This window comes from Magallana gigas, chromosome 8 (assembly GCF_963853765.1).
Source record: "Magallana gigas chromosome 8, xbMagGiga1.1, whole genome shotgun sequence".
Taxonomy (NCBI): domain Eukaryota; kingdom Metazoa; phylum Mollusca; class Bivalvia; order Ostreida; family Ostreidae; genus Magallana; species Magallana gigas.
Genome location: NC_088860.1, coordinates 9,661,471 through 9,683,462, shown reverse-complemented (window position 1 = coordinate 9,683,462; position 21,992 = coordinate 9,661,471). Strand labels below are relative to the sequence as shown.

Here is a 21,992-nt window from a genome sequence, read left to right as displayed (position 1 = left end):
TGATTTAAGACCGATTTCAGTTTATAGACCTAGTTTCGAGTTGAACGACTGCTGCACAAACCCAAATTTTAAAAGATCTCAGAACACTCTCATGGATATCTTGAAGTTTCCATATTTAGTATTTTCAGCCAGTATTTCACTGGTTTTATGTATATGACATAAAGAGGTACTCTTCCACATTCTCCACTAGCCATTACGTTAGTGGCTTTTCTGTTTATTCGTAATATCCATATACAGAAGTCACTCTGTACAGCTTCAGTCTCTTCGTTGATATCAGTTCCCCCGACTTCTGCTCCATATGTTAGAATAGGAACAATAATACTGTCTAAAAGGTTAAAGCACACTCTAGGTTCACAGTTATTCAGGATTTTCAATGAGTGTTTTAACATATGGAATGCTTTTCGTGCCCGTAATGCAAGTGACATACAGCACATAGACAGACAGATGGACGCCGAACGAAATGTGATCAGAAAAGCTTACTTGAGATTTCCGCTCAGGTGAGCTAAAAGCTCATCATTTTGGTCTTCCCAGTGTAAAAGGAATAACTATAATGACATCAATAATAAATTAAACAACCTGTTCAGTGTTTTACTCCTTTATTTTAGTCCTGTCAACACCATTGCAATAATAAATAGTACTAGTAAACAAACATGCAGATATGTATAGAGGCATGCAGTTTATCAAAATACATGTCTACAGATGATCAAAACCTGCCAATGTTTTACCAGTCAGGGTTGTCTCTTAAAATTGAAGAAGGAAGAAATAAAAAAGTAGAAGGGGGTCTGGGGGTCTTGCTTATAGCTAGATTGTGTTTGAAATGCAATAATAGCTTGGTAATTAGGGCATTAGGGAGAGGGCAATTCCCCGCTTCCCATGTCTTGGAGACAACCCTGACCAGTGGTATTGAAGTTCAAGAAGACTGGCATATAAGGCGAGCAACAAAATGTATTAGGATGAATAAAATACTAAAAAATAAAGATACAAATATATCTGATAACTCTTTTTAAAATTCTTTACAATATTTGTAATATATGTATATAGATTTGAACTTCATAAAGTATATACATGTATTATTTTTTTAGAAATCCAAAGATTTTTATTTCATAGAGTTGGTTTGGGCTCCATATTACATACTAATTTCAATTAACAACATGGGGCCCTTCAGCCATATTGCTAACCTGAGCAACAATAAATATAATAAAATCAGCTTAATGGAATCAAGCCCCTTTTAAAACAGGATGATGTCATGAATAGTCATACCACATATTGAGCATCGCATTTCTAAAGATCTTTAACAAATAACCCATTATTAAGCCCAAGAATTGTTATGGGGCCACAGTCTAAACAATTAAGAATCAATACTATGTAAAAATGTTTTCACACAAGTAATGCCACATTTAAAAACATTTAAGCCTTTGAAAATAATTTTCATATAGAATTTGAATAAATCTTTATGTAATAACTGAAATAACACAGGGGTTAGGGCCAAAGATAACTATACAGGTATGTGCTTTTTAGTTTAAGAGTTTTACCTGGTATATTGTTCACAAATAGTTATAAACAGATTCAAAATAACAAAATTAAATTTGAAATAAATCCAATTGGCATTTGTGCCATCTTATTCTCACATATTCTTGATTATCGATATCGACGATATGATAAGCACTCAGTCACAATTTAATATTACAATAAGTTATAAGCAAGATACAGGGCTCACAATTCTTTGTCATGTAAACAAGGCTTGTGCCCTTTTTTTGTTTACATGGGTTCTATATACCAGTAAAAAACTTTTTCAAGCTGTTTTTCTATCTTTTAATTCATTTTAAGCATAAATAAACAGTTCCCAACGTTTAACACATTCATTTTAGGTCTAAAACTGGAATTTTCACTTCAACATTCAAATGTAAACAAAAGCTTTGTTAACACTGCAAGGAACTATAAGCTAGGTAACTCACTGATAACTCAAAGAATGACACTCAAATTTTGGTTGCCAATTAAAACATGCAGATAGCTAGTACATATGTAAATAAAACTACTACAATGCCCTGCAAATTAAACCTGGATCAACTGCATTAAAATAAACAATAAAATGCTTTTACTGGAATTTCATGTGGGTATGAAGATATCATATAAATGAACCAGGTAATATACATGTATATATTTAATATATATATAAATCACATTTACATTTCAATTACATTATTTATCTTGGATTGTATTAGAAATAAAATTGATATTCAATAAGTTAATCAATGCTTTTAAAATACATTAGTGATGTGGATATAAATGCATGGGTAGATAATTCTTAAACTGGTTAGAACTGGATAGTATATATTTCAGTTTCATCAATTTCTATTGGAGTGATTGGAGTGGAATCCAAACCTTTTTTAGGGGACAAGAGGGGAGGTGCTATTATTACTTTCCATTCTAGAATAACTTTGTGGTGCCTGTGCCCCAGGATTTTCAACAACAAATGTACTATAACTGTTTTTGCTTTGTACTTCACTGGCAGAACTTTTTTTGGGTAACCTTTTCAAAAGTTTTCTTTTGATTTTGGCATCCTCTTTGTGTTTAATATCAATGGAGTAGAACTTTTTCTCCTGCTTATCTTTGGCATAAGTGTATTCATGACAGCTTTGATGAACATACAAAATTGTTGTATAACATGGCAGGATTCCAGATTTCCCCTTCACAGCATCACATTTTAGCAGATTGTGGAATCTGTTCTTGTATGATTCATCCTGTGCAAGGGACCTCACATCTACCACAATTAATATAGCAACACATGTTTTTGCTTCTTCACTGAATCCTTCTAATATGTCTAAAGTGAAAAAAAGAGAGGAAAAAAACAAAATAAAAAACCATGATTTTACAAAAAGGAAGAATAATCTGACTTCACATGTGAAACTAAATAGGAGTAAAGGGCACTGTTATGAATCTTAGAAGATTATATTAGTTACTTCTGAGGTAGAGTTTGTCATATTATAATTAAGTAAAGGGGGCCGGTCGGGGCATTCCATCTGAATTCAGTTCTCTACATGTGCATTTAAGGAAAATGTTTGCTGTTGGGAAAAAAGGGGTCCCCCTCCCCCACATACACCAGCCATTTTATTAGTTCCTTTTGAGGTAGAGTATGTCGTGTTATAATTAAGTAAAGGGGGGACCCCCCCCCCCCAAACACACACACACACCAATGCTACTTGCTTGCCTGAAGTATAAACATAAAAGATAACTTGTTAAAAATTTTTGTTACTAATGTCAAAATGCATACATTATTCTATGAATAGTTTTACATCCTTCATATAGCCCTAATTTTGGTCTGGAGGTCAATTTAAGATTTTAACACATTAAAGTGAACAGAATATGAAATAGCTTAATTTTCTTCTCCTTTTCTAGACTTTTTTTGGTTGATCTTGAGAGGAATTTATGACTCCAATTCTACTTTCGGTTTTTTTGTTTTGTTTTATTTTTTAAGAAATCTTTCCCTTTTAAAAAGTTGCAGCCCTATATTTAAGCAATTCTGATTCACATACACCTATGGATGTTATTTTTTGTCAAAATTGATTGAATTAAATTGGTCCTCGATCTGGCTCTAAAATTGGGAAGACTGAAAGAAAATCTAGAAAGTTTACAGACAAATAAACAAAAATGTGTAAGACAAATGATGATCAGTATAAAAGCTACAAGAGTTAAAAGCTCAGATAAGCTTAATAAAACTTACTCTGTCCAGGTTTAACATCATGTATGGTGGCAGTAACATAATCTTCTAGCAGTTTTTCCAAGAGAGGTAACTCTTCCTTCCAATCTTCATCATTAAAAGTATAGACCATCACTTTTCTGTTCTTCTCTGCAGGAATTCAATTGTTAAAGGTATATATATTATATATGCAGTTTGAAATGAAAATTTTAATAGAAAGAAATGTTTGCATTTTTCAATTCAGCTACAAAAGTTATAAACTTTCTGAAAATTATACAGTTTAAATCAAACGCATTTAAAAGTATTAAATATAAATTCTAAATAATTTATTTACTGACCAGGTCGGTCAGTAAACGCCTAACTTTGAAGTATTCATAAACACGTGATGCGACAAGCTAATTTTAGAATGTACACAAGATGTCAACGCGATAATGTAGTTGGTCCGATAGAAGTGGAATAATGTGTTTGCATGGAGAGGAAAGAAAATAAGAGGCCAATATGCCCAAACGGTCACTCGAGTGCTTTTTTCTTTTGGGGGGGGGGGGGGGGGGGGGGGGGGGGGGTTTAACTAAATTATTATTGAACACTGATATATATTTAAGTATTTATAAATTTTTAAAAATTTATACAATCAAATTACTGGTTTTTTTAGGCATATTGTTTAAACTACCGACACATACACTTTTCTCTGGCACACTGTTTAATGATTTATCACCACAAAAATCGATCTGTATGAATAGATATGAAAAATAAGAATGGTTATAGAAGGTAAGGATATCCTAACTTAAGATGTTCCTAAGTTACCGTCGAGCTACATCTTAAGACGTGTTTTAAGTTGATCTTAGGAAGTTCCTAACTTTTTTTCTAAGTCATATCTTAGGAACACACTTAGGTCATATCTTAGGAAAGTTTCCTGACAGATTTTTTAGTTTTCCGCCAAAATTATAGGCTTCATAGTTCTTTTTGAAAGATTTCAGGCAGGGAGGTGGTCGTCATTACAAATTTATAATTTTTCTACTCCAGAATGAAACCTAATTAATTAAATGCATATATGAGACTCCTCGACAAGTTTGCGTATGGGTTATATGCTACTCAGGTAACCGTTAAGGCCAATTGGCCTCTTGTTTACAAATATATATGGTAGTCGAGAAGATGAATTTCTAAGATTTCATAGATTTTTACTATATGGTTATATTGGCCCCACCCTAGAGCCTGACCCAGGGGCCATGAATTTCAAAATTTTGAAAGAGGGCTTCATGGACATCATAACCATGCAATAAGTTTTTAACAAATATATATGGGAGTAGAGAGGAAGATTTTCTAAGAATTAATACATTTTAACTACATGGCCATATTGGCCTCACCCTAGAGCCTGAACCCCTGACCAAGGGGACATGAATTTCACAATTTTGGTAGAGGGCGTCATGGACATCATTACCATGCAATAAGTTTTTAACAAATATATATGGGAGTAGAGAAGAAGATTTTTGAAGATTTAATATATTTTTACTATATGGCCATATTGGCCCCACCCTAGAGCCAGAACCCCTGACCCAGGGGCCATGAATTTCACAATTCTGAAAGAGGGCTTCATGGACATCATTATCATGCATTTAGTTTTTAACAAATATATATGGGAGTTGAGAGGAAGTTTTTCTGAGAATTAATAAATTTTTACTATATGACCATATTGGCCCCACCCTAGAGCCTGAACCCCTGACCCAGGGGCCATTGCATCATAACCCTGAATCAGTTTTTAACAAATATTATATGCGAGTAGAGAAGAAGATTTTTATAGATTTAATACATTTTTACTATATATCCATATTGGCCCCTACCTAGAGCCAGAACCCCTGACCCAGGGGCCATGAATTTCACAATTTTGGTAGAGGGCTTCATGGACATCATAACCATGCAATCGGTTTTTATCAAATATATTTAGAAGTAGAGAAGAAGATTTTCTAAGATTTAATAGATTTTTACTTTATGGCCATATTGGCCCCACCCTAGAGCCTGAACCCCTGACCCAGGGGCCATTGCATCATAACCATGCAATCAGTTTTTAACAAATATATATGCGAGGAGAGAAGAATATTTTTGAAGATTTAATAGATTTTTACTATAGGGCCATATTGGCCCCTACCTAGAGCCAGAACCCCTGACCAAGGGGCCATGAATTTCACAATTTTGGTAGAGGGCTTCATGGACATCATAACCATTTAATAAGTTTTTAAACAAATATATTTAGATGTAGAGAAGAAAATTTTCTAAGATTTAATAGATATTTACTATATGGCCATATTGGCCCCACCCTAGAGCCTGAACCCCTGACCCAGGGGTCATGAATTTCACTATTTTGGTAGAGGGCTTCATGGACATCATAATCATGCAACCATGGTTCTACAGATCTACACGCCGATAGTCTTAAGTGTAATTGTTTGTGTACATTCAGGGTTCGACACTAAGGCACGTCCGACGGACATTGTCTAGTCAACGATGGGTCCGGTCGGGTTAAATGTCTGTGTACTAGCCCGACTGGTCGTGTGGAAAAAAAAAAGTGAACATACCGTAATGTCGCGTGTATAACACGCACTTTTTTTCAGCCAAAATTTGATCAAAAGTGGGGGGTGCGTGTTATACATAGGACCAAAATTGTACCCCATTTTTTCAAACCGTGATTCTTGATACCACGGGAGTAGTGACTGCCGATTTAGCGTATTATGCAAATTGAATGAGTGTATACTAAATTTACTGCATCAGAAATACCTTATTCTTAATTCCCCCCCCCCCCCCCCAATATATTGAAATATTTATCCTCTTTTAACACTATTTCTTGCATCAAACAAGTTTAAATATCGCCAGTGTATTCGCCATTACGTAAGCAGCCACCTGTTGACTTGGCGCGTGGTCAATGTTTGTTTAACAATTTCCGGTGTCAGAAGCATGCACCTCTCTCGTGTCGGACTTCACAGGGTGTTTTCAAGTGCACGTAGATAAGCAATTATTCTGATTTTATTAAACTTAATTACTTTGTGTCCCGTTATGCAGTTAAACGTTATTGCTTTAAATTACATAGACACTGCTAAAATTACATCGATCATTTGTACGACTTGATAATGACGATATACGACATACGTACGTTTCTTCACAATGTTTATTTAAACAACAATCATAGGGTTTGACTATAATTAATCAATTAAATCATTTCTGGTTTATGTCTGCAAACATTATTACTTTTAAGCACTAAGCTCGGTTGCCGTTCTTCTCTACGTATGATGATCTTCTACTTCTCCGATGTTGTAAGAAACTCTTTACGAAGTGTCAAATGATATTTGATACCGTCCATGTAAATCGTGCCGTCCTTTTTAATTAAAAGTATAAGAACTTTGACTCTAATATCGCTTAGGCCATGTTCCGATCACGAAATTACAGTAATTACGCTTGGGTTAAAAAATCATCATTAAACATCGATAGTTATTTGGGAAAATGGCGGCCGTCGATTTTCATCGTCTGTGCTATGTTCCGATCTCAAAATTAAAGAAATTGCGCATGGATTATAAAATTACTATGAAACATCGATAGTTTGGGGGGAAATGGCGGCCGTTGATTTCGCCATTTTTTTGGGTGCGTGTTATACATAGGACCTGCTGTTTTTTCGCCATTTTTTGGTCAACTTTGGGGGTGCGTATTATACACGAGTGCGTATTATACACGAGACATTACGGTACTTTTTCTGTAATATTAATATCAAAAGAAGTAAAAGCACTTTTTCCTAACAGGCTTAAATTCTTCAAACCGTAATTTAAGTACAACCCAAGGATTAACCTAGAGGATGAAGTGGGGGAAATACTCACTTTTTGATCAGTAACTTCGCCGGAATTTCCTCCGGACAAAAAGTCCAAGTCACATTGTACACGGAGTTCATGTAATCGTGCAAATTAACACCAAGGGCAATAAAATGATAATTATTTAATTCTAAAGACGTCTTCACAAACTCAGTTTATGCCTCTTGTAGTCTGTCTTATCTTTAAGGGTTATAAATATGGGTGATGCAACCACATGCTGTACGTACAAAACGATGTTTATTACTTTAAGGCTAGTGTTGATATATAACACTGAATTTGTATGTAACTTGTAATTAGCTAACAACACTGCCAAATTTATGCTGAAATAATCATAAACCCTTTGTTTACAGTTATAATATCTTTTTAAAAAAATCTAATCCTCAACAAAATGGTTGGGTTGGACTAATGCCACCAAAATACACTAAAAACAGAGACTGATTTTATTTGTCATTTTAGTTAACACAATTACAAAACATTTGATCTATAAAATGTATGAATACATCAAATAATTTAAATTAAATAAACTGATAATTTTTTTTCAATTTTTAGAATTTGTTTTATTTTCTAATCATAATGACTTGTGTCTAATTTATTGTCAAGTAATGAAAGTCTCCCCGATTTCTCAAACTTCTTCATGTTTCTCTGTTAAGGAGAAGTAAGGGAAGTATCCCAAAAGTTTTGTTGGTCCCTGGTCAACCATTACTTGTATCATTATTAGTACAGTTTGAATAAAATTAAATCTTAAATAGTATTTGAATGATTCATTATTGGTAAAGATAAACCAATACAATTAAACAGAAACAGGTATTTAATATTTTATGTTTTTTATTACGTTTAGTTTATTTTTTTGAAAAAATTGGTCAGGGCTAGTAGTTAGTCAGGGCTAGTGAAAAACTTCTGAGGTAGCCCGACTGGTCTAGTAATTCAAAAACTTAATGTCAAACCCTGTACATATTGAAAGACAATGCTGAGTATCTGGTCAGCATCAGTACATGTGTATCGCACGAGTGATATTTCATTCATGTTTAATCACGACGCCATTACCAGCTACAGTAAAACACGCTTATAACTTAGTGCAAGGGACAGGTAATTCTACTTCATTATAAGCAAAAATTTGATAAATCCGTCAAATTTAAAGTATATGATATAGTCATAGGAATGAAAATCATTTCGCTGGTAGCGTCGATTCATTATAAGCGTGTTCGCTATAACTGTGTTACTGTATACGTGAAATAAAGTTGAAAGTTATTTTATTATATGCGGATATATTTTTAGTACATGTACAATGCTTGAATTTAATTTACAAAGAATTTGTACAAATATTTATCTATAATTTATTATATGAGAGTAATTTTTTGTTTACATTGATATCAGTGTGTAATTAAGATTAGGTTATAACTTAATGCATTACCTTTGTGTGAATTAAAGATGGGGTATTTACTCTGCAGTGTGTAATTGCACCTTTTGTGAAATACCACACAAAGTACAATAACTAGTAGAATCAATGGAACAGCTAATACGATGGGCATGATTAAACTGGAACCAGATTCTGTTAGAGTATTGATCTCTGAAAAAAAGAAGAAAAAACAGTGAGCAAGCTTATTACACCATGCTCAAACATTGCTTACCAAGACTACACAGAATAATTGGCCATGTACGCATTAAACAGGCATGTAGAATAAGGGGGGACTCTCACAGCAATAATTTTTAAAAAATTTACATATGAAAAAGTAAATTAACATGGAGTTGGCCCCCTTATGTTTTTAAGGGGGAGCATGTAAAATTTGAAATTTGAATTGAAAAGGAGGAAATTAACAGTGAAAGTAATGCTTTATGAAGTTTTGTTCTCGCCTCCCCCCTCCCTCCAATCGACGGATTAGGAATTTTAATGATTTTGAGAGGTTTTCCATTTTTTTCCCTGTCAAGATTTTTTGCCCCCCTTTCAAAAATGATGCTATTTGCCTATTAAGTATAACAAATAACTAGTGGGTTTTGTTTTTTGTACTGTAAAAAAAAACAAGTTTTCCCTTCAAAGCTGGTTTTTATTAAAAGCACTGTTGTGTGTTGATGTGTCATGTCCCAATAACACATTTGCTAACTGGTGTCTGTTCAGTTAAATACAGTAACTAACCTTTCTTAAAAGGAAATGCCTGAAGAATGGAAACTCGCCCACTGTCATTTACAACACATTTAACAGCTCTCCCAAAATCTTCTTCAATCAAGTTTGAAATCCACAGTTCGCATGTTTGTTTCAATCTGTAGTTACTGTAATAAAAGATTTCTCTCAAATCCTTGTTATCAAGCCAAATAGTAATAATTCATGATTGTAAGCAAAACATGAAATTAGTGTATAATAAGATCTAAATATCTACCTGTATTAACAGTAACTGTGTAATATTAATCTATGTAATGCAACCTTGCAAAAAATAATAAATACAAACCCTGCATGTAAGTTTAAGATCAAGACACAATTTAACAAAACTGATAAATTACAATTTAGTATAGTTCTGATTTAAGAAATAAAGATAATTTTTCTATTGATCTAAGTATCAAAGAAAAAATTGACCGGAAAACTTCATTAATGCGCGTAGCACATCAATAGAAAAATTATTATCTTCATTTCTTATCATTTAATAACAGCTAGTTTTTCAAATAAAAAAATGTGAAGTGTCATTGATAAAAAATGTACCGGTAAATACTGTAAATGAAGCGGCGCATATGAATACAAAACAACAACAACAGCAGCAATATTCAAGATGGATGTGCCTTCAGCTGATGCAGAGCTATTGAGCTGAATTTAATGGATTAAACACAAATAGTGAGTTAAAATCTGAACTGGCTAAATGGAAAACAAAAGGAAAATACATGCAATAGCTTGTGATATATTATTCACTGTGCAGAAAGATTCGTTATAAAACTGGTTTTCATGTGAGATCGCTGGAATATGCAACTGGACATAACCATCTAAGGAGAGGCGAACGTGGACGAAAATAGTTGATATGTCGACAAAGAATAGTATGTATAAGCGACTTTTGTAAATGTTGTGGTAATTAGATAGCCAGTGATGTACTTAAATGGTATATCTGCCACTTGGAATGCGCCAAAGGAGTTGATGCATTACTCATAGCTTTGCTTAACGATGCTTATTCTGATGACCGATCATGTAAGTGTGTAAATTTAAAAATCATCGTTACCAAATTTGAACAACAGTGTTACCGTGAAAGTGTAGAGGCCTATATGTTCGTTATAATTATTCTGGAAAAGGAACAGCGTGCCTCGCGGTAATGTTGATTGATCTCAAGCAGACGAAACCATGAGATGACTCTTAATTTTCTATTTTGTAAATCAAAAAATGTGTTTTGTTTATTTTTGAAGGTTAAACTTTCAAGTTTTTATGTTTATAAAGTTGTATTTTGTTTGATGACAATAAAACACAACTTTACATTTTGTTGACAGTGTTTATTTTGGAAATTCACGTTCTATAAATAGGGTTAGATCAGAACAGTTGAGAAAAGTAGATCCGGCAAAAATTTTATTGATGCAGGTATCAAAGAAATTTTTTGACCAATCAGAAGCGCCAATATCTCATCAAATGAATAAATATTAAATGATAAGGGTATATATCCTGTATACAGGGAAATATTCGCCCTTGTTGCCAGCGAGCGGATATAAAACTGGGCGAATATTATCTTTAAAGACAGGAAGAAACTGTTTGCAAGTTTAGAAGGGCTAAAATTACACGGGGCAAAAATAACCCTGTATACAGTAGATGATGTGAACATCCAGAACATCAGCAATTGATCTTGACTGGGAATCGACAAGGAAAGTGAAATAGTTCTATGGCAATTAATGTACATGTATTTACACTGCTTGATCAATGAAGCCCAATGTGGCATCAGAATGTTAGCCCCTTAGCTGAATTATGGTGTCTGATTACTAACTTTTATAAATGTTAAAGAGACATATTTTTTAAAAATCGTAACACCATTATAAAGATTTTTATTTATTATTTTTGAAAAATCTAAGGGCATGCTTGGTCAGATTTTGAATAGAAAAATTTCAAAATCTATTTTACCATTTCTATTTTTCACGAAGCTAAATTTTAGTGGTATTCTTAACAGGTAACAAGAATTTGAAAACCAGCTGTTAGTCATAATTCAATATGTAATTAAATGGCATAAAAAAGGGAAATGGGCAGCTCTTAAAGATGTTTATCTCTAGAACTACACTGTACAAATCTACATTCAATTTGTAATAATTTTATGTGAGCTTTCTGATGCAGTGTCATTTCAAACTTGTTGAATGAATGTTGATCTTGCATAAGGAAAGAAAAAATATAGAATTTCAAGTTTTACAATACCTGACTGAACATCGCACATTGTGGTTTTTAATTTCAGTTGTCATGGTAACCGAGTGATGATCACTAAAGTTGTCACATGGGAAGTATTTAGTGCAAGTGAACAACGCTGAACCACCCACATCAAGGTTCATCACATTCTCTGGCTCTATTGTTCTCGAATCTTCACAATCTATAATACATTTGGTAAAAGTTGCAAACCAACATACCATAAAAGCAAAACTTTCAGCAGTAATTCAATTACGCCAAAATTTTAGCATGAAAATTTTGATCACAAGATATTGAGTACTGTAGATTCCTTATTTTGAGCAAGTTCTTAATTCCGCGATCCAACAATTTTGCATCAAATTTCATTTTTCCTAATAGTTTACATCTTTCAGAAAAATAAAAGCAAGATTTTAAAATCTGCGAGATGTGCTTCTTGCGATTTTATGTGGATATTAATTCCTCACATTTAATTACAAATTTACAGTATTGCTGTCACGGTGTGTTTTGTATGTCTAACATTATCATCTCATGTCAGACCCGTATTTGTATCATAAATGCTTCCCTGTATGGAGACACATTTTTTCGGACATTAAGTCAAGGTTGTCCAGCTGCTATATTAGGGTACAGTATGCCAGGTTTGTCTAGGTTAGCCCATGTTTTACTTATAACAATGAAGGTGGCCCAGTGAGGTCAATGGAGCAACACATTAGTTTGATTGAATGATTGACTTAAAATCTACATTTAAGTTTCATGCATTGACATTATTTGCATTAAATAAGAAATGATCAGAGGTAAAATCTTATGAAACAACTCATTCATCTACTCTATTTACATACACTAAATAGTATGTTTGAAATGTATACAAAGAATGTACTTTGAGCATGTGCCTTGAGTTTAATGTGAAAGATAATCATGTTGGTTCTGTCATTCACATTTTGTTTATTATGGTCTGGACTTCTCTCAAAAGGGAGTGAACTCTAAATAGGATTACATGGCATTACCGGTACTCAAACTCATATGAACTTAAAGATTTCAAAGTTGTGGAGTTATGAAGCTACCACCGAATCTGATTATTTAACCCACTTCAAAAAGGTAAAATCCATTGAATGAACGAATAGGAAGTCACTTCATCTTACCATACATTTTGACAGCGTAAGATCCACATATGATAGTGGATCCATTAGTATGCTGGGATAGACAAGTGTAACTGGTGCCGTCTTTGGTAACCTTTTGCCAGAGAAGTATTTCATTTCGGTTGATCAGTTTAGGGCCCCATAAATCATTAGCACTCTGGACAATTGTCACATTGTCACTGGTGTGTTTAATCCATACGAGAGTCACATTTTGATTAGAAGAGCAGCCACAGCCAAGCTCTAGTTCTTCATATTTTTTAACAGGCTTCTCTACAACATCTGAAAATGAAGATTTTTATTGTTAAAATTCTAAGTTTTAGATTACAACAACCAAGCCTAATTCATAGAGTTAATTCACCATGCAACACCACTACGCCTAAGAAAATTAATGAACAAAATGTTTTAGTTAATGATCAAATAATCAGCCCACACATCTTTTAAATTCCTCCTTGATTTTAAGCATACACTGTATGCATGTGCTATATTCAATGTATATACTATATATATATTCAGTATATATATAAAGACAAGAGGCCCATGGGCCACATCGCTCACCTGAGGAACAATAGGTATGATAAAATCAGCTTAATGGAGTCATAATACAAACTATCTGGACAATGTACAATAATACATGTAGATCCTATATAAAATAAAATCCATTTCCCCCCCCCCCTGGATATTCTTATGTTTATAATCATTAGTCCCTTTTCTGACATGATGATTTTATAGTCATATCACATGTTGAGTATTGCAGTTCTCAAAAAGATCCTTAACAATTGTTTATATATGGGATACAAAGCTACATCAAACTCTGAACCTTCTTGTGAGGCCGAAGAATTGTCCTGGAGCCAAAGTCTTAACAATTATAAAGAATCATCTGAATGATTAGTTTCTGAGAAGAAGATTTTAAAAGATTTACTCTATATATTCCTATGTAAAACTTTGACCCCCCCCCTTATTGTAGCCCCACCCTACACCCGGGGGTCATAATTTTCACAACTTTGAATCTACACTACCTGAGGATGCTTCCACACAGGTTTCAGCTTTCCTGGCTTTATGGTTTTTGAGAAGAAGATTTTTAAAGATTGACTCTATATATTCATATGTAAAACTTCAACCCCCCAATGTGGCCTCACCCTACCCCGGGGGTCATGATTTTCACAACTTTGAATCTACATTACCTGAGGATGCTTCATCACAAGTTTCAGCTTTATGGTTCTTGAGAAGAAGATTTTAGAAAATTTCTCATTAATTTCTAATTATCTCCCATTGAAAAAGGGCGTAGCCCTTAATTTTCACAATATGAATTCCCTTTGCCTAAGGATGATTTGTGCCAAGTTTGATTGAAATTGGCCCAGTAGTTCTTGAAAAGATGTTGAAAATGTGAAAAGTTTACGGACAGACAGACGGACGACAGACAAAATGTGATCAGAAAAGCTCACTTGAGCTTTCAGCTCAGGTGAGCTAAAAATATGGTTAATGCAAAATCTCCCTCTGTTCAAATTAAGCAGTAAGAGAAAGTTTCTCCAACATAGCAGCTTAACTGCAGGTCTATAGCTCTCAGTCTGAAAAATTCAGATGAAGAACCTAGGAGCTACAGTTTCTCAATTGCTAGAAAGTTGCAATTTACAGTGCAAAAAAACTAGATTTAGACTGATTTATCTGATTTCAGATTACAATTTGTACAAATATTTGATTCCAAAAATTTCCTTAAACATTTTACTACAGATATCATCACTCATCTGCCTCTTCTATTCCCTTAAACATCATCCCCTGAGCCCTGTAAAGTGAAGTATGGTACATACATGTAAAAAAGGCAACTCTCGATCTGCATGTAAATTTAACACATTACTTCATTTTCCTAGGTCATTTAGGGTGTTTAAGAGAAAGTCTAAGCAACGGCATCAGTAGTAAATTGTCTGAAAAATCAAATGGCACTAACTATTCTCACACAATTTGCAAAAAACAAGTTTATCAGTTGAAAACTAGTGTACATTTTTGTGTGCAGTAAAATTCAATTTTTTACATGTAAGGATCAAACTTTAACTCTCAGGTCGTCCATCTAATTTTTTTAAGACTGGGAGCTACAGACTTGCTGCTAATAGCAGCTTTGAAAGGTTAGCAGAGATAAAGCAGGGCATGAACAAAATTTAATGAAGCACAACCAAGAGTTACAAGCAAAATTAATGCATGACCAGTGCACACATGACATCATAGAGAAAGCAAAGTCAACAATAAACAATTGATGAACATTTTGAAGATTTACAGCTATTCAGAGCATATATTGTTTATATATTGTGTTTGACAAATATTTATAATTGAAATGAAAATAACAGTGCACATGGCTGTAATACTGGTAGTAATACATGTATTATAAAAAATTACATTTACTATGCCTGACAAAGGAAAACAAGGCTCTTGAACTAGTTTCCCCAAAAGAGAATATGTTAATGAATTGATCGAGTCACAGGGGGAAATCCCTCATTGAGTAGTAACCGGTACATTCTCAGAATTATACTGGATATGTAAGAAAATACTTAAAATCTACAACACCATTCTTATGTAGTACTTAATTAATACAATGAAAGAGCTGTTCTGTGAGTGTGTACTTCTCAGAAGTTATAACATTGATGCAATTGATGCGTTGATATACTGCAGGGTAACTAAATACGTCCTCTATTCAAAAGTTTGGGACAGCATGTACATAAGTATGGTCATTTATAAGCACAATATACGTGGGATTAATTTTTCTGTACATAATTCACATGATTGTGTTAATCATCGTTTTTCCATCTCAAATACAAGGAAAAAAAGTATTGAAAATTTAAAAAAAAAGGATATAATTTGGACGGTATGTTACTTATTGTTTTAACAGCCACTCCTTGGTAAACAAGCCAGATGAAATACAGCCACTTTCTCATCTGCTTAGTGGTGAATGGAGCCTGTCAATTTAATGTACGAAATCTTCAACTCTGCTCGATTTTTTTTAATCACCATTTCGTTAATTGCTTCTGTTCAAAACTGTTCACTGCCACTTTCTTCACTAAAAAATATAGAAATCAATATATTGTTGTACAGTAGTATTTTGAATTACCAACATTACATATACAGGTATAACAAATGATAGGAGATTACTAAATACCTAGTAACCTTTTGCGTGGAAATTTTGACAGCTTACATTCCAACAATGACTACAATTAAAACAAGTGAAAAGCTGTCAATGTGACAGCAAAACGGGTTTTCTTTTATGTGAACTGTATCCATTATCCATGTCAACCCTAAATTGATAAACGCTACCTACTGTATCCAGTGAAAGGGAGTACCCCATATGCAATATTTTGACAAAAAAATGATTAAGTTCAAAAGCTGGTACTTTTAACATACACGCCTCTGATATACATGTATGTACAATCTGCAAAAGAACAACTTCCTATCTTGAAAACTGTAGGAGGATCTATCCATACAATGAGGGTACCCTTTTGGCAGCCGCCAACCCGCTATTTTCACCATTTTAATAACCAGATTTTTCCGGTTACAAATCATGCTCTTAAAAGACATAATGCAATTACTAAAAATATTATTAATCTAAAAGTATTGATATTTTTTTGTATTGTTTTAGAAATTTAAGCTGCTGATCCACTGCTTTTAATCAGGGTAATTTAAATACACATGTACTATAAACTCATAAATTACACATGATACAGACATTAATGCATTTTACTGTTATTATCTAGGAAAACTTTATAATCATTCATTTTAGAGAAATGAACTTTATTTTTGTTTTAACATTTAAACACATCAAAACATTGACTAACTTCAATCAGAAGCAAAGACCATATATAAAAACATCATTGAAAATGAACATAAGAATTATACTTATATACAAACTGTTTCTCTTGCATTTTTAATGTCTGCTTCTCACAGATACATCGCTAGGTAACACTATTTTTTTTACGACTGTGATGTGAAGAGACTTAAGTTTTTTGGACACATTCAGGCTGGATTCACTGAGAATGACCTAAATCCACACAGGAATAAGAACAAGATATATGTGAGTCAATGCTCACTAGTAATACCCCCACTCTGATGTGAAAAACACGCAAAGTCAACATTTAGCAGAAAGTTGGCATCCAATTGTTACAAAAGTGTATTCCAATGTAAGAATAATGTTATAAAAATAGTGTGCTAAAATATCAATTTCAAGCATCTGCAATTTATAGTTGCTGAGAAATCTTTGACGAAAAATTTAGGCTAAAAATAAACAAAGTCGTCATGTTACAGGAAGTTGATATCCAATTGGTACAAAAATATATGTTACGATATGGCATGCCTAATCAAATAGTGTTTTAAAATTTCAAGCACCTGCAATTTATAGTTGCTGAGAAATATTGGATGAAAATTTGTTTGAAAATTTAGGCTAAAAATAAATAATTGCAATTTGTTGTCATTTAACAGGAAACTGACGTTCGATTACAAAAATATATCCTAGGAAATGGCTTGCCTAATCTAATAGTGTTTTAAAATTTCAAGCATCTGCAGTGAATAGTTGCTGAGAAAAATTTTGTTATATATGGACAACCAGATATACATGTATATATGGTGAAGAATAATACAGTGAAGTCTAAAGTTATACAATGATGAAGGAAGGAAATTTTAAGTACTTTGTTAAACATGATCAAAAATTATATACCATTTTGTTTTGACTGCTGGTAGTGGTAGTAAATAATTTTACCCCTGCTCCAAAGGAGAAGGGGGTATACTGTTTTGCCCTTGTGTGTCTGTTTGTCTGTCCATCCTTCTGTCTGTCTGTCATCTTGAATTCACAAGTTGTAGCCTCCATGTTCCTCAGATGATTGTTTTAAGTTTTTACATTCATTTTTTTAACATCCTATTGAACAAACTTTAATCTACTGTGTTTATAGGAAGGTTTATGTAAAAAGATTGATATCAAAATATTGACCAGTTGTAAATTCAAGATTTAGACCTAGATAGTGTGATTTAACAAATATGCATGTCTTACAAATGACTCAGCACTTCAATTCATATAGTGCACAGTTTGGATAAAAGGAAATTTAAAGTAAATAACAAGCAATAAATGTTTGCATCATATGGTAACTTTAAATTATGACTTTTATTCCCTTGTTAGACAAAAACAAGGAATAAAATTGCTTGAGAAATACAGCAACTTTCTATTCAAAGGTCCCACTTTTATCGTATTATCAGTTGTATGCATGGCTGCCTCATACAGTACCAACCAGGACCCAACTAAACAGAAGCAGACCCAAACCAAAACCTGGATCTGCTTTTTGTGTCCACTCAGAGTCTTCTATGGCAGACCCAGAGCTCACCCCCAGCAGAACCCAGGCTGACCGGGAGCACACCCAAAGTGGACATAGAAAGCAGACCCCGAATTTAGAAGCAAACCCTTAAATTGCTATAAAAAAATTACCAAATATGTTTCTACATCTACATGTGTATTTTAAACATACAAGGGGCTAACAGGCAGATGGGTCTGTTCCACACTTCAGTGCATAAAACAGACCCCAAGAGCTGACCCCCTGTAAACCCAGAGCATTCCCCAAGCGGACGCAAATTTTCAATAACCTTTAAAAAAATTAATAAATTAACTAACTTTATCTAACATGTCTAAAAGAGCTTGTTCTGTAAGCACAATTACAAAAAAAAAATGGAAAAAATCAAACAGAGCTACATTATTACAACTACAATGTACTAAAGAAAAGCAGGTGTGAGATGTGCGGATATTCCAATTTTTTTATAAACAATCAACCAAGATTGCATCATTTTTTCTGAACTTCATCATCAAAAATTTACACTATACTCTGTCCCGAGTTTTTGCTTCCACCACTTTTTGCTTGATATTTCAATAATAGTAAATACCTTTGTGCCTAAACTACGTTCATCCACTAATATGAAAAATGTCCAGATTATCTGTTTTGAAACGCCCCCTCTACCGCTTAAGGTTTCAATACACATCCCAAAATTGAAAGTCTACGGAGATTTTGCATTGCATCAGCCATTATTAAGCCCGGATGATAACGTTAAAAAATTGCGCAATGTATTCTGAGTTTATTCCGAATGGAGAAAAGATGTAAACATTTCCCATTATAAATCTCTGTAAGAAAATTGTTTTCGTTCCTGTGAAATTTTATGAGTGAAAAGGGATAATTGTTCAATGAAGATATCTTGGATATATTCCCTTTCATCGATTTCAATTGTATTTCTTTCACAGGTATGTGTATTTTTATTAAAAATCATCAAAAATTGATGGAAGCAATAACTTGGGACAGACTATAGTTATGCTGTAAACTAAAAATTGCATACAATACCCCCTTATGGGAAACAAGAGATGTTTGTGAAACACTTATGCCCCCCTCCCTTGGAAACATCCACAAAGAAATGAACGAAAACTGAAAATAAATAGAATTTTTCTACATCCAAGGGGAAAAATGCTCTATCACACCCAAGATCAAACATGATCTAGATATTATTTAAATAAACCTATACACCAAATTTCATATCAATATGTGCAATCTCTGCGAAGAAAATGAGCGGAAACTGCAAATCTACGTCCAAGGGCCATAACTCTGTTGAAAATTGCTCAATTCTACCCAATATTGAACTTGACCTAGATATTATCATGATTAACCTGTATATCAAACTTCATTTCAATATGTTTATCCTCTGTAAAGAAAATGAACTGCAACTGTTGGTGGACCGACTGACACACATACTGACAGACAGACAGACAGACCGACAGACCCACCTGTATTGTTTGACTTTACTCTACTTTACTTTACTTGACTTTTGACCTCACTACACCTTAAAATAGTTTCTCAAACTAGCAGGAAATTATTTGATTATGATAGAAAGCATGATGCATTGGATAAGAAGTATATATGTCAAATAGGCGAAAAAATGTGCAATTTTAGATAAACAAGAGGCCAATTGGACTTATTGGTCACCTGAGTAGCATATAACCCATACACAAACTTGTCGAGGAGTCTCATATATGCATAGGCATTAACACATTTACATCCATTTTGGCCCTGCCCTAGAGTCAAAACCCATACTCCAGGGGACATGAAAATTAAATTTTCAGTAGAGGACTTCCTGGTAAACATAATTATAAGTCAGTTTTTTTTTTTTATACAGATGTGTGAGAATAAAGAAGAACATTTTCAAACATTATATGCATTTACACTATATTGCCATATTGTCCCCCACCCCATGTCCTGAGCCCCTGACCCAGGGGCCATAAATTTCACAATTTAGGTAGAGGAGTTAGTTGACATCATAACCATGCATTCAGTTTTTTGCCCACATGCGTGGGAGTAGAGAAGAAGATTTTCTAAGATTTAATACATTTTTACTATTTGGCCACATTGGCCTTACCCTAAAGCCTAAACCCCTGACACAGGGACCATGAATTTCACAATTTTAGTAGAGGAATTCATGGACATCATAATCATGCAATTAGTTTCTAACAAATATATATGGGAGTAGAGAAGAAGATTTTCTAAGATTTAATACATTTTTACTATATGGCCATATTGGCCCCACCCTAGAGCCTGAACCCCTGACCCAGGGGCCATGAATTTCACAGTTATAGTAGAGGGCCTCATGGACATCATAACTATGCAACAAGTTTTTTCTTCACATGTGTTGGAGTAGAGAAAAAGATTTTTGAAAATTTGGCATTTTTGCATATTTGGCCCCACATGTGGTGCCCCGGGGTGGTAGAGCCATGAATTTCACAATTTAGATTCCTCTTACCAAAGTGATGTCTCACACCAAAAATGGTAACAATCAGCCTTGTAGTTTTTAAGAAGAAGTTAAAAATGTAAATTGTTAATGCACGACGCACGTTGCACGACAACGGACGAAAACGGATAGCAATAGGTCACCTGAGTTTACTCAGGTGACCTAAAAAAATGGGGTGATAATAATTAACCCTGTAAACAGTTACATTGGTATTTTAAAGTGAGCTAACTTTAAACTACTTACACTCAAACTTTATGAACATGACAATGATCTATTTGGCAGATTAGAACAGCTGCGTGTTTGTGAAAAGCTGTAACAGGAAGTAAAGAAAACTTTAAGATACTTAAGATTATATGTAATATTCAAACACATGCATACACTAAAATCATGAATTTACTATAATTTAATGTATAAGCATCAATATCTGAGTTTTTTTCAATAAATAAAATGTAATGTGGGATCCCTGCATTGCGTTCCATACATACATGCAGCTATAGGCACAACTAAAATACTCATTTCCTTTCAAAATCCTTCAAGTTCTATATACTTAACTAGACGCACATCATTGTGATGATGACAATGGGTAAAGCTATAGTATCAATAAAGCATGCATGTATACACATGATAGGTGATACTAGCAAAGTTTGACATTTCTATGCGTGGTAAACTATAACAATAATTTCAGTTATCATATTGGCATGATTGATGTGCAGTTCTTGTAAATCAAACATATGTTCGAAACTAGACATATCATTAATTCTGTTTAAACTGTAACAAGTTCCCTACTATATAAAATTGACAAATATTCATAAATTAATTTATTCATAATTAACGCTGTATCGTTAGATGGCATTAAAAAAGATTCAGTTTTATAAAAAAGTTATGACACTTACCAAGATCAAAGCTAGGCCTACTGTAAATTGGTTTCTTTTCCATCCTAGTATATTCAAGTACCGTGTGCATCAGTATTCGTAAGGTCATGTGAGTTCACGCGTTGTTTTATTTTACATCGGGATCGGTGTTTGTAGGTAAAGCAGGAAGAGCGGGAAACTCGAGTTGCAGCTGCTGTCAACTCATGAAAAATGTTTTATCATCAAAGTATTTTGAACAGAAGAGGTGGAGTTTTTGGAACAGTATGGTAAAGTTATACGTTTGAAATTGCATACAGTTTTATGATTTATTTAATTTTA

The 21,992-nt window shown here is 33.6% G+C and overlaps 2 protein-coding genes across 5 annotated transcripts in view; one reads left to right on the top strand and one right to left on the bottom strand.

The window, feature by feature from the left end:
* Positions 1-1,797: 1,797 nt before the first annotated feature.
* LOC105324513 (uncharacterized) lies at positions 1,798-21,826 on the bottom strand. Of its 3 annotated transcripts, none has more exons than XM_034473339.2 (9): positions 21,696-21,786; positions 21,046-21,112; positions 15,881-16,063; positions 13,024-13,299; positions 11,903-12,071; positions 9,674-9,807; positions 8,954-9,109; positions 3,722-3,847; positions 1,798-2,821 (listed from the first exon to the last, which is right to left on the bottom strand). In XM_034473339.2, exons 3-9 carry the CDS (start codon positions 15,939-15,941, stop codon positions 2,388-2,390), a joined length of 1,356 nt encoding a protein of 451 aa, XP_034329230.2. In that variant the 5' UTR covers positions 15,942-16,063; positions 21,046-21,112; positions 21,696-21,786; the 3' UTR covers positions 1,798-2,387. The 3 variants fall into 3 exon arrangements, with proteins under 3 accessions (XP_034329230.2, XP_034329232.2, XP_034329229.2); XM_034473341.2 differs by lacking the exon at positions 21,046-21,112 and adding an exon at positions 16,921-17,038 and having other exon boundaries at positions 21,696-21,767; XM_034473338.2 differs by lacking the exon at positions 21,046-21,112 and having other exon boundaries at positions 21,696-21,826.
* The window catches only part of LOC105324514 (meiotic recombination protein REC8 homolog), a 31,165-nt gene continuing 30,970 nt past the window's right edge, over positions 21,798-21,992 (top strand). For both annotated transcript variants that reach the window (XM_066068134.1, XM_034473335.2), the window contains exon 1: positions 21,798-21,940. In XM_066068134.1, coding sequence (XP_065924206.1) covers positions 21,885-21,940 — 56 coding nt within the window. In that variant the 5' untranslated portion in view covers positions 21,798-21,884. The remainder of the gene's footprint in view (positions 21,941-21,992) is intronic.

Excerpts from the sequence above, each read along its gene's own strand:
- LOC105324513 (XM_034473338.2), bottom strand. The coding sequence starts at position 15,941 with ATGAGAAAGTGGCTGTATTTCATCTGGCTTGTTTACCAAGGAGTGGCT. Across the intron at positions 9,808-11,902 it reads AATGTGCGATGTTCAGTCAG|TAACTACAGATTGAAACAAA; the intron begins GTATTGTAAAAC and ends CTTTTATTACAG. Across the intron at positions 9,110-9,673 it reads GGCATTTCCTTTTAAGAAAG|AGATCAATACTCTAACAGAA; the intron begins GTTAGTTACTGT and ends TCTTTTTTTCAG.